The 13,806-nt window shown below is 36.3% G+C and overlaps 1 protein-coding gene across 1 annotated transcript; it reads right to left on the bottom strand.

Moving 5' to 3' along the window:
* Positions 1–363: 363 nt before the first annotated feature.
* Positions 364–13,572, bottom strand: GHRHR (growth hormone releasing hormone receptor; the record flags this gene model as incomplete). Its single annotated transcript, XM_010186349.1, has 10 exons — positions 364–486; positions 2,741–2,782; positions 4,349–4,478; positions 5,219–5,310; positions 6,359–6,428; positions 7,125–7,185; positions 8,494–8,647; positions 9,134–9,266; positions 11,003–11,100; positions 13,406–13,572. Coding segments are annotated over 10 exons (1,070 nt in total), but the record flags the coding sequence as incomplete, so codon positions are not given.
* Positions 13,573–13,806: the final 234 nt, after the last annotated feature.

The following is a 13,806-nucleotide window of genomic DNA, read 5'->3' on the forward strand; positions in this document are numbered from 1 at the left end:
GTGGTGTCAATGAAGGGTACTACTGGTGTCCACTCCCTAGACACATTATGCTGTATGGTTAATCAGTGAATGTGTACAGGTAATAAACCAAGAAGAGGTGATCTTTGTGTTTGCTGTGATGCATAGTGTATTGATGAGAGGGTTATTTTGTGTTTAGAAGGCCAGTCGGTCTTTAATCTGTCACTGCAATACTTGTCCTGCAAAAGACGACCAGTGGACAGAATCACAGTAGAAGTGGATCCTCCTCCAATTTGCTCAGTATAAACTTCAAACATTAAATTTGGTGGGGTTTTTGGTTTATTTGTTGGTTGGTTTTTCTAAGCAGTCTTTTATACGTGATTACTCCAGATCCTGAGGCCATCTTTAGCACACAGATGTGGTCATTTTCACTCCAGAACTAGATGGCACAGTCCATCTCGTCCTCCTCCACGCTGGCATAAGTCCATATCTTTTACCGTGCCACCTACGGCCAATTTCCGTTTGCACCTCAAAAGGAAAGGAAAATGCTATTTTGTGGTCAAATGCTGCTTGGGAACAGTGAGAAAGAGGAAAGAAAGAAATAGCAGCTAGAGAAGGGTAAAATTTAGATACCTCAGCTCAAATTAGTTCTTCAGCTCTCCCTTCCAAGCTAATAGAGAAAAGTAGGATCCTCAACAGAATGTTTCCATCTGGGCTGTCTCAGCATGTCCATACCTTTGCACTGATGAATAAAATTAGAGTGGCTAGCTCAGAGTTGGCCTAAGATATTGAAAATGGAAAATGAACCCCATTCTTCCTTTCAAGAAGTAAGGAGATACTTTATGTAAGTTTACCCAGTCTTGTGTTCCTACTTAACGGGCCCCATGGGCAAAACAATCAAAGCTTATTATTGGAGCTGTCACACAGTTAAATAAACAAAAATAGTCCCACTTCCATTTATAACTTCCATTTTTTTTAACCAGTTTCTACCTGGTGGTCCTGAGTCCACCTTCCCTTTCCTGCTAAACCAAAAAGTCTATCAGCATTAAGTAACTTTCTCCCATCTAAGTCGTTATGTTTTAATATCTTTATGCATAATCAGGTCACCTCAATCTTCTGAGAAAGGAAAGGACTTGAGGTCTCTAACTTCAGCACTGTAAAAGATTTTGTCCATCAGTAGAATATTTTCTGATATTTTTATATCTTCTCTCTTTTTTTTTTAATTTTCCTTTGAAAATTTATTCCAGTAATGGTCTCACAAACGTTGCCTACACAATTGAGCACATTCTCTCCACATTGCTCGCTCTTACTCAGTTGCTAAGGAATGACACCTTGTTTCCATCTGTTTCTAGTACCATATAATCTACAGCAAGTTTCTTAATCAACACTCAGCAGGTTTTGCCTGAGAAATAATATTACTTTGCTATTCATGGTGGTAAGTGAAAAGCCATCAGCAATCAGAAGACATTTGCTTTCTCTTGTTGACAAATACGTATGCCATGCATTGGCATGTTCACAGAAATGAAAGGTGGGTCCAGACCAGACACTAAAGCCTGCTTTCACATCTGATTCTCATAAGAAATGTGCCTTCCTGGATGTTTAATAGGAAGGAAATTTCTAAATTGAAGTCCTCTATGCCTGGGATGGCAGTCTGAATGTAGAGCTATAATCTACCATCAGAAGAGATAAGGATTATTAATACACTAGTGAAAAGGATTGTCAACTGAACACGAGCATCATTAGAATAATAAAAAATACATAGCAATAAACTCAACAAAGAGGATAAGAAGTGCTAATGTATTTGAAGATATTTGTTTTAATATTTCAGAAATTTCTTAAAAAACTGAGTGCACACCATGGTATATGTAGATAATTAAATACAGTTTTAAAGCTCAATCCACCCTAGGCTTTAAACTTGGAAAATGGATATACAGTCAATATAGCCCAGGGAGTCTCAAGTGGGTCAGCTGTCTCTAACACAGACAACTGTACTTGGTCATTTAGATATTTCACTGACTGTGATGGTTAGGGGCAGAATTCACTCCCTAAACACAATTTGACACTGTACGGACTGCCCTGTATGGTGGTACACATGAATCAGGAGACGACTCCTTTTTAGGAACTGCAGGTAGAAAACAGTAGATTGCTAGTGTAGTATGAAACCAAATCCCAGCCATACTGTGAAATAGCCATCTCGTCTACCCTGTACTCAGAAAGCATAGTGCAATTTCAGGGTTTCAACCCATTCTAAAATACAGATGATGAACTATAAAGTTCCCTATAACAGAATGATTACTGTCCAATCAGCAGTAAAATTCTGACATGCTCTAAGTGAAAAAAACCCATATTTATCAACATGAAGAAATACTGGGAAGCTTTATAACTGTATTAAAAATACTAAAAAATAATATTTCAGTATTGGGCAACCAGTATTAATTTGAACTCTTTCCAATTTATTCATAGACCTTTAGTAAATGAAGATCACTTTGCATCACTGCAGCAGCTTGTACTTTGAAGTTTTCCAAGGCCTGCTATAGCACAAAAATATGTAGATAGGATAAAAAATGTTTGATGGAATAGCAAAGTAGTAAAATTTTCTTTCTCCACTAGATGGCTTCATTCCCATGAAGATAATTGAAACGAAATTGAACTTCATTGATTCCCATGTAAACAAGACAATCCTAAGAAACTAAAAGATTGTATTTTTGTTTGTAGGACACTGATTATTAACTCTATATATCTGCCAATGAAATCAATATTGTAAAGGATATACTTTCCTTACCTCTTGGTTCAGGAAACAGTAGAGAACTGCTACAATAAACCCCTGAAAAACACCAAAAAAGAAAAGGTGGAGTGTTAGCACGGTTTGAAAAAGCCACTTGTACTGTCTGACTTCATGATAGTGCTGTGTATATGAATTGATGAGTGTCACTATAGGCTGGAGGACTTTTATAAATTGAAAAATTCTATATGTATCTTCAATAAAATGGATCAGCCAGATTATCTCGTTAAACTAGTTAATGGTATTTCACCAGGCAGTAAAGCAGTATGAATTCACAAGAACAGATGATATGGCAATTGAAGTTCTCCCATGTTACACTTACAAAAGCATGATCTGTTCAATAGCCAAACACACTGTGAGCTAATTCTTTACACTGTGTAAACCAGTAAGGAAACATAGATTTCATAAGAAGATCCATGTATGGAGCTCTATCAGCTTTCCAGTCAACTTGTGTGTCTTTGCAGTAAATCAGATAAGAACAAATTCTGGACTATTGAATACTTTTGTTAAGGTTCTGAACTGAGATAAACCCTGGAAAATCCTAGGAGACCAATGGACCTATGTGATCAGTTTCCAGCTAAAACCCTCACCCTTCTATCCGGTTCACTTATTTCTTACATTGTTAATTAACTCAATGAAGGCCAGCTCCAGGTACGGAGGGTCAGGACTGAGGTGTCCAGTGTGCACTGGACAGGATTGACGGAATGGATTAAATCCTCAAGAGGACTAAACCAACACAACTGCTGGAGTTTTGGTGATGCTCACTGACAAATGATGCTATGAAACCAATCAGAGTGAGATATGCTCCCCTGTGCAGGTGGGTAGGATTGCCTACAGCTGCTGCTTGTAAACTGTGAGGCACAGCACAGGGAAAGGGAGGAAAGAAAAGGGGAGCTGAGTGCTGAGTGCCTTGGTCATAAATCAAGTAGTAAAGCCATCTGGAGGGTACACCGAAAGAGCCCCAGTAACTGTTCTAGTTGGCCTCAAACTCCTCAAGCTGTCCTTACTTTATGTGTCAATTCAGAGCAGTTGGCATCATTGAAAGTACACAAAACATTTTGCCTACGCAGGAGGTGAAAGTGTGTAGCATTTTTCAGGGCAGTAGTCTGTGTGAGGCTGATATGTGCATCAGTCACTGTTCTGTGTATATGTTCTTACCTATTTATTTGTTTTCCAAAGAATTTGAAAGGTGGAAGGACCTACAGCTTTGATTGCTCTTGATAGTTCCTGGATAAATAAACAAATTCCTGGATAAATTCTGGATAACATCAGCCCAAAGCAGATTGATCTTGTCAGGGAAGGTACTTGGATTACCGCTGGTAGCAAAGAAGGTTTTCCATGAGTGACTTTGATCCGCTGTCCAATTACACATCTACAAGACCTGGTCTTGTATTTGCAAAATTTGCAAATATACAGCCTAGCCTACAGCCAAATAGGATGTAGGTCACATCTTCAGATAGTGTAACTCAGCAAAGAACCATGAACTCTGTGAGGAGATACTTGCTTCAGAATACAATGATAATTTGCGCAATAACAGTTGCCATGTGGACACTAGATCCAATTAGAAAATCCACTAAGAAGGAACTGAAGCCTCTGTGGTCATTTTACCTGAAAAGATCCAATGCAGAGCTCTAAGTAAAGCCGAAGCCCCAGGCTGGTATATTCCGGAAGAAAGTTGAAGACAATATAATGGGTTCCAAATAATGGAATTAGAAGCAGAGTTGACCTTGAGAGTCGTCTAGCACAGGACACGATAAGGACATATAAGGTAATATTATTTTCCTGAGTAAAGACTAATGCATGCAATATGTAACAGTAACAAACAGAAGTTAAAAAGAGGATCTAAATATCTACATGTGAAGTTTATATCTCTTGGGACTGCAGTACTGGGCAGAAAGCATACTGAGAAACTAGCTGGAAATAGATTTCTGATGCTTAGTGCCTTATTGGCAATACCATGTTCATGGCTTTTCTTATGGTATTTTGACATTCTGTTTTTCTGACTGAGATTGCAGTTCAGGAAAACACAAAGGAGTAGAACATATTTTGCCCCATCGGAGTCACTGAAAATTTGACATTTATTTGTAAGTATATACAGAGGAAGTAATATGCAGGCTCCTTGTATAGTCCAAGTAAAGGAAAAAGCACCTATAGAGGGTAATTTATCCTGCCCTAACTCAGAGATTTAATGTGGATTCAGTGAATGGTTTCCCAGTAGCCCCATTGATTTTAGTTGGAAGGTAGATATTTGAACTGATCTGAATACATCTTGTTGAGATGACCAGTATTAGGTGAGATGAGTCTCATCCTTTGACTAGTTTCCTTGGGAATGAGATAAGGTTGGGAATCTCTAAAGTTTAATGCCAGCAAAACTGAGCTTGTCTGTGATACTGGAAAAGTGCTTCTCTGTTTAGAAAAAATAATATAAGTTTTTATTATTAAAATAATTGATTTTTTCAAAATTATTCAATACACTACCTGTACTGAGAAGAGTTATTGAAGTTGATTTGTCTAGGGTCTAGTTTCTTCAGCAAAATTCTGATGATGTTGATAAATAGGACAAAATTGACCTGTTCATAATATTAGAAGAAAGAAAAAATGTTACTTGCTAATGGAAAACTTTGCAATGCAAGTCTGTTTTGTTAAATTCAATTGTTGTGTAATTGGTACAGTTTCAATGAGACCAATGTAAGATTATTAATTTCATTCCTGTTGCCAGAATTCAAGTACATCAATATATTGCACTCTTTTTTGAGTGTGTCTATATACAACAGCTCTTCTTTAGGTGAAGCCGAATACTTAATTTTCCCTAAGAATAGCCACATTTTACCATAAACTCCAATCTGTTTTATCCAGCAGTGATACATTAAGTACATTCCAGCAGAAAAAAATCATCACTGCAATCCTCTGTTTCTCTTGACTTCAAATGTGGATTTCAGATGAGCACCAGTAGTGGGAAAAATAATGGATGTAGAAGGAAATCTGATATTTTATTGAAACATGAAAACCATGACCAGAATCAACTTGAGATTTTCCATTCACATTGTTTGCCTTTATATGCTTTTTTTGTATGCATTTGTCCTCCAATTAAATTAAGATTTTAATAGATGGACTTAAAGCCATTCATTAGCTGCTTTCTCAAACATTGCTTCAGTTTAATGACATGTGGGAGTAATCATACAGAATAACCATTTAAAGCCTATCAGTTTGTTCATTAAATGTCAGGCTCAAGAGATATTATCATTGTTATCACCTATGAACAGAAACCTATTGCCCTTGAAAATTTGCATTAGAATGTATGGATTATTCTGGCTAAAACTTATGTACGTGTGTGTGTGTGTGTGTGTGTGTGTGTGTGTGTGTGTGTGTTTTCAAATATTGTAAGGATGGCTTAAGCTCTTACCTGCCATTAATTTCAACCAAACTGACAATTCTATGGAACTTTTAATTTCTTTGAAGTATATAGGGGTAGTTTGCTTTGGACACAGACAAGTTTAAAGCAGAAATTCTACCATTCCTCTTCCTTATTTCAAACAACCTTTCAGCAAACAACAACCAGATTTTAACTTAAAAGTAATTTTTCTTCTAATTAACGTTGATAACTTTAGAAGTACCTACCCCAACAGATATTATAATAGGTCCTTTGATTAGCCACCAGTATGGAGAGCCTTGATTAATATCCCAGCATCTGAGAAATTAACAGTAAGTTTAGAAAAGTTGTGTATGTATTCACTACAATTAAGACACCACCTAGCAGTGTCAGCGAAAATCTGAAGAGAGATATTTTTGTGGAAGTGCAGGTACAGTGCAAGTATCCAAATATTTACATTCTGTTTTTAACAGGACATACTCTTTACAGATTATCTTACTATTTCAAAAAGAAATAGTACTCTTGATGTATTAAGCAACAGCTATGGATGCAACAACTGTGACAAAGGACTTAAACAGATGATGCGATGACTGATAAAAAGATACAGCTTTTTTCTTTTTTTCTTTTTTCTTTTTTTCCAGGCTTCATAAATAACAAAATGTAACTTGCATCAGAACCTCCTAAAATTTTGGTTTCTTACTCTGTTTATTTGATTAGAATCACTTTTTTCTTGCAGCACAAATAAATATTTCAGGTTCCTAGAAGGATCCCCTGTACTACTACAATATCATCGCCGTCATATACTCTGATGGAGATTGCAATCCCCATTCAGTATGTCCGTAGTGAAATGGAAATGCAGAACTCCACCACAGGCACTAATCTACTTGGTATTGCAGGGAAAGATAGGCAATATACTGATACTATCTTCCCATGTAATTGAAATTACATAAGTTTCATCACTATTTTAAAAATATAACTCAGGAATCTAGACTGATGTAGGAGTCAATAACTTACGCTGTGTCTTCAAAGTAGAATTTTGCTAATATCCATATAAGGGTGAAAAGTGTTGGAAAACCTGTTAGACAGTGAAACAAAAACTGTAGTTGTTGAATTTCATCAATTAGTCCAAATACTTTCCACTGCAACTCTGCTATGATGATAAAGATAATTCATTTTCAAAACTGGAATTACCTTCTGTGGCCTGTTCGTGTAATAGGACTTTAGACTCATAGTATAGACCTAAAAAGAAATCTCCTATTACCCATGAAGGAATGAAACAAGTTATGGCGTTGACATTTTGGTGACCATGCATCACTTTGAAGATATAAAGGGACATACTTTGCACATTATATAGTTCTGCCCCTGAGATCTGACCTTGCAGCCTTTTACTAACATGAAAACAATTCACCTGTGGGATCTACCCCGGAGAGGGATCTGTATTCAGATAACACAATAAATCCCAGATTTCTGTAATAAGTGTGCTTATTAATAACAATGTTAATAATAAGATCTATTATAACATTTACTAAATCTTAAAATAATAGTGATATTAGCACATTGCAAACACCAAATGTGGTGCAGTGTACATTAAACCTTCCAGAAAAGGCAATTGAAATCTCCCTAAAACACAACAAGTGATTTACTTTGCTTAGTTGTCAGGTCTACTTTACCTTTTGGTAGCAACATGCATGGATTGCATCCCTGAACTGACCAAAAATTCCCCCAGGCATGTGAACTCATCTGCCATATAGGAGTTCTCAGCTTTTTCTTTTACACAGCAGTTTTATATTGGCATCCACTTAATAGAAATTAAGTGACCACAAAGGTGTGAAGAATTAGGTTTATTTTAGAGTACAACAAAAATGACTGGGGATCCTGCTGTCTCATACCTGCACTGTTATTTAGTGGACAGAGCTCCTAGGCAATTGCTTTGTAAACACAATTGCCCAATGCAAAAGATGGGCAATATGAGCACTACAAAAATGCCTACCATGCCTCCAGATGGACCCATTCTCAGAAGAAGACTATGTAACTATATATGGCATGGACAAAGCCAGATACACCTAACTTAGGTGCTTGGGGTAGCTTCTTAGAGATGTCTGTGGTTTTAGTGGGAAAAAGAAGGTTAACTGGACTGGATATCTCTCTGTGGATTCTCAAGTGTGCTTAATTTTTGGATTTTGTATAGGGACTATAATGCCATACTTATAAAAAGCTAGATTGATCCTCACTAGTACTCAAATAAAAGTAAAATCAAAGCAACGTCCATGTTGAGCATTTCAATTAGGCTGACTAGATTTCATATCTAATATTTTTAATAGGATGGAGAAAGTCTTTTGTAACATCTTGCTATTTATTAATTCCATATAAAAGCCTTACTTACCCCAGCCAAAGAGAACAAGCCACCAAAAATATTTTCTTCCATGAGAAAGGGATGAGAGTAGAAGGCAGTTCAGGTAAAGAGCCTCTACCAGCAGCCACATGAAGTTGGTCATCATGAAGTAGTGACAGAAAACAACTGAGATCTTGCATTCAGTCTAGGGAATGGGAAAGTTACAGTTTAGAGATTACTCGTGGATACATGTGCTTGCTAAGTTGATTGCCTGAGTATCTAGTGTGTCTTGTAGTTTACAATTCAGAGCTTCCAGTCAGAAAATGAAAACAAACTTTTCCAGAAGAAACATATTTTAAAAGTGTTACGAGGTACTATGAGATCTTCGGTTTTAGGCTTCAGACGACAGAAGTGTAGCAGTGTAAAGATACTTTGTTTTCTATGACAAAAACTATCTGTTATGGCAAAGAATGTATCTGGTACTACAGGATTACAAGTTGATGCATTCAGAACATAGAAGGGCGCTTATGGAGATAAAACACACTGAATAGAAGAATTAGGTAATTTTCACTACAAGCTTAGAAAGGGGGAAAAAAATAAGTAGTAAAAAACAGCAATGAAAAGTGAAACTGTATCTAGATGGCGTGCAAAAACATCAAGAACCATGATATCCCGCTTTTCATGGGCTTACTGTAGAGAAGCTGCAATGATCAATGTCTTCTGCTTGGAAAAGGACAGCATCCTTTATGAAAACGGCAATAGCTTTTAAGATAAAAGTAAAAAAGAGCTGCACATGGATATAATTTCTGGGACATCGAAGCCTCCTGGAAGAAAAAAAGAAGGTAATTCTGAGGTAATTAACTGAATTTTGCTGGCAGTAATTCAAATATGCAATAAGTCTGTGTTTCATTTCAAGTTCTTCCAGATACTTATAGAAAGAAGAGTTTTATCCACCGAGTTTGCTCTGCAGGCAGGCAGAGATTCAAACCTTCCTCATGTAAAGCAGTTCATGCACAGTCTACATGTTAATCTCCTTCCTTAGTGATGTTTCTGGTCTGCCAAATTCCAGGATTCTCTGTTTCAGTTTGTGTTCAGTATACTTGAGCCCGGCTTTCGGTTGTCATTATTTCTAGGCCAAGAGTAACCTGTATTTGAGGAACGATGCTTACTGTTACAGTTCTGAATATGGCTAAACCACTCCCAGGAAAAAGCATCCAAAGATATCCTGGATTAACTAGACAGTTTTCTCAATGAACAGGGTAATTACCTAAAATTATTGTATGAAAAATCACTATATCCTATGCCACGGGTGAGTTAAATTACATTAAAACCCTGTATAGACAACCTTATCCAGAATTAAAAAATTCTTCATTAGTTTACTAAGCTTACTCTTATGAATTAAATGTACATAGATAAGAGCTTTAAAAACATCTGGCACATCTACTTTAAATTCTCAGTTAATTCAGACTGATTTTTGTCATTAAACACAGACTTTTGGAGGATTTATACATCTTTGACTTTATAAGTTTTCATTTGGAGCGGAAGTTTTTAGCTAATAAGCGAAGAATCCCACTAAAAGCCGAATTCCATCCAGATCCAGTAATCTCAGGGTCACCTAATCTCAAAGCTCACTTGGAGTGTTCAGAATTTTATTACTCAACTCAAATGCCAACCCCATTGTTAACTATAGCTTTTTCCTCCCTATTGCTAACTCTCTGTATGTCCATTGTTTCTTTCTTTCCCCTTATTTAGGCTGGTTTGTTTTCCTGAGGTCAGAGTGGATGTCAATAAACATATCTGTTGGCTTCCAGACATGAGCTAGGGACCAACAGAGGTCAAGAAACTTTTCCCAGAGAAACCTGGTTCTCACAGCATAATAATAAAACTCTTTTTTTTTCTCCTACACAAATACAAGAAATAAACAAAGATTAATAAAATAAGTCCTACATGGCAGCAAACATCAATTCTATATTAAATAAGAAAATAAACAATCGGTTTTACTTTAGATATTCTAAATTATACCTGAAAATGCCTAATAGCTGGATAGTTCAGTAGGAAATAAATCTTAGCAAACGTAGCCAAATTCAGAGTCTATCTTTTAAAACACATCTTTAATTGTAAATGTTTCAATAATAATGTATATAGAGCCGCAAGAATATAGATTCAGAATAGAGTTCTTTGTGCATAATCTTATTAATATAAAATTCAGTGAAGCCATAAAAGGCAAGCATACATAGTTTATAGAACAATATCCTCATTCAGGCTAAGACAGGCAAATTTATGTACTGGCTATTCAGGATCCAAGTGAGTTACTGACTTTTGCCAATAGACAACCAGGGGTTTTTTTCCCAGTTCGCATTCTTCTTATGTCTTGTTCTTTCTGGTTACTTTTCATTTCTAGCCTCAATTTAATATTATTAGACAAATATGGCCTAAATTCTTTATTTTTATTCTTCTGAATTTCTCTCTCTATTATTTTGTTATGTCTAATGTTGTCTGATACAGACTAAGATACTAAGAACTATTAAAAGAATTGAGTGTAGAGGATAAGTTTACATACCTGAAAGCAATAAGAACTGTCACGGCAATAATGAGTGAGGTGATAGATACACTGTGTCCTACAGTGTAGATTATCTTTATAGTAGAAAAGTAGGATTGCTATAAAAGAAGAGAATTATTTGTCACATAACATGCAGCCTAATGACAGCTGTTTTACTGATTCTGGCAGTTTTGCTTTGTTTGGTGCTTCCAATCTGTTCACATCCCTGACTGCCTTTTTTCCCCTCTTTTAATCCCACAGTAAAATTCAACTGAAATCACTCATTATGGTCTTTTTGTGCAGACCCGTGCCATAGCTTCCTGGGTACAGCCCAGTCTGAGAAGGTAACCTGTACTGATCAGGATGGCTTCAATGTTATTCATAAAACCATAAAAAAACAAACCAGTCTTCCATGAAGGTATTGTAAAAGCTCTTCTGTATTTTTATAAGCACTGCATTTTAGACTGTGTTTTCTCCCCAGCAATATTAGGAAAATCCTCCTTGAACCTAACTATCTGATGAATACAGAATTCTGTCAACCTTTCCTGATGTTTCTCCACTTTTCTTCACTCTACTCTCTTGCTTACAATTTTGACATCTATTCTTCCTTTCCATTTTTACTGAGTTGTGATTTAAATATTTTTTTCTCAGGAGTTGCTTTTTCCCTCTGTTTTCTTGCTTCCAAACTCAATAGTTACTCAGTCAGAAATGTCAATCAAAATCCATTTCAATTTAAATGGCATCTCTATCAGAAATAATCTCTGAGTGAGGATAAGCTGACTTCAACTATCACACATAAAAGCAGAAAACAGAATGAGTAACATGTAGGCTGCAAATCTTTCTCTTCAATCTATCATGGTCTGTCTCTTGGGTCCCATTTACATATTATTATGTCCTAAAATCTACACACCTATGCAGTGCATTGCTACAGTTCGCTGTGGGGAAGGGCAGATACTTGTTTTGAGCCTTAGGTATCACTTAAGACATGGCAAGGCTGATATTGGGTAGTATTTATATAATTTATTTCAGGTGCTTAAATATTAGCTGCCTAAGTATGAGCAGTTGAGTCTATAGTAAAATGAGAAGTGTGAGAGCATGGCCACAGGACTTCTATGTCTAATTGTTAACACCATCTTGTTTCTTCTTATTTTGTTTCTTTTTTAGTTAATGAAGGGAAATAAACACCTCTAGAAGCTGAGCTTAGCTGGCAACCTTCCCATACAAATCAAAGACTAAAACCACAGAAAATAACCAAATCCTTAAGTGGATAAACCACTTAAGTGGATAAAGTGAGTTTACCTTGAGGTAAAATGTGGGTTACTGTGAAAAAAATCTACAGGCTCACTTAAGATTGTTTGTACACCAGAAATTTAAGGAAGCATTAAAAGAAGGAAAGAAAGAGAAGAGCTGCATTTCAGTGTAATTGTTTATTTATGGAGAGCAGCAGGGACTGCGGCTTGGAGGCTGGAAAGGAAGTTTGAGTTAAACAGTGTGACAGTAGTCAATACAAAAAAGTAGTGGGAAGATAAGAGAGATCTCCCCATGATGATATAAACTAAACTCTCTCCAGAAAGTTGAATGGAATGCATCAGCTACAGCATAAATGTTCTTCTCATTCACTCTATAGTGTACAAAAAAGGATAATATTCACCTGACTTGTACAAGTAAAGACAAAAGTGCAGTGTTTAACCTGTACAGAGGAAGCGTAGAGATCTAGAGTTAGTTTAGGCAGTTTATTTCTAATCACTTAAAGTTATTCTTTTCTCTGGAGAAGAGTTACAGGAAGTTAAGCACATCTGTACAATAAGTTTGTATTCTTATTAGAGATCAAGCACTATATATTCCCTTCACATATAACCTCTAAATATCACCAATTGTGCAAATCTAGCTGAAGAAATATGCCAAAGTCTGACTTGCATTACAGAGATGTAGATTTTGAAACTTTTTTTTTTCTTTTTGAATTAGCTATTTTATGTTAGGCAGGATGAGAGACCAGAAACCCTTCTTGTCTTTAGACATTGCTAAGTTTGCAATACTGGTGTTACAACAGCACATTTGCTGCATTGGTGCTGTGATGCCACAAAATCAACTTGCGGACATATATTATTGAAATGTCTTAATTCATGTTTTATGAACATTTAGCAATACATCTCTAGCTGTTAAATCTGCAAGCAAGTTCAACAGAACTGCATGATCATATGGAATTTGCAGGTGGCTTTATTTTTATTAAACTGTTACACCTGAATAAAAAAAAACCGTTAGTATTTCTCCAAAATAAGTGACTAAAGTAAAATTTAAATTGTATTCCATACTTGGTAAGAAGTTTCATCTTCCGCTGAGTTTCTCTCACCACTGGTCTTCAGGAATAGAAAGGAATGCTATAACGTCAGCAGAACTCTCACATACTTATTTAATTAAACTTACTTCTTCAAGTGGAATCTCATCTTCTATTGGACAAGCAATATGGTAGGGAGGGAATGAGTCAGACCAGCCCTTCTTTGTGCAGTTCCTTTTTACTATGCCAGCTGAAACAGAAGAACTTATTTTTTCTGATGAAGAGCCACATAACACAGTAAATAAAAAACAGATCTCTTGGTGGTACAAAGGTTATACCAGGAGGAGAGGATCATTTCCTTTACATCTAACAGACCTGATAGAGCATTTTGCATGTGTGCATTCAGGTGGTCAGATGCAAAACTTTTTACTTTATCTGGAGACAAGCAATGGGTAGGAGTGAGAGTATTGAGGTGACAGAGGTAGAGTGTCCTCATTCAGTGAGGCAGAATTTTAAAGTCTGTTTTCTGTTGAGGAAAACTGCAATTCTG

The sequence above is a fragment of the Mesitornis unicolor genome, unplaced genomic scaffold, assembly GCF_000695765.1.
Source record: "Mesitornis unicolor isolate BGI_N332 unplaced genomic scaffold, ASM69576v1 scaffold8546, whole genome shotgun sequence".
Classification (NCBI taxonomy): domain Eukaryota; kingdom Metazoa; phylum Chordata; class Aves; order Mesitornithiformes; family Mesitornithidae; genus Mesitornis; species Mesitornis unicolor.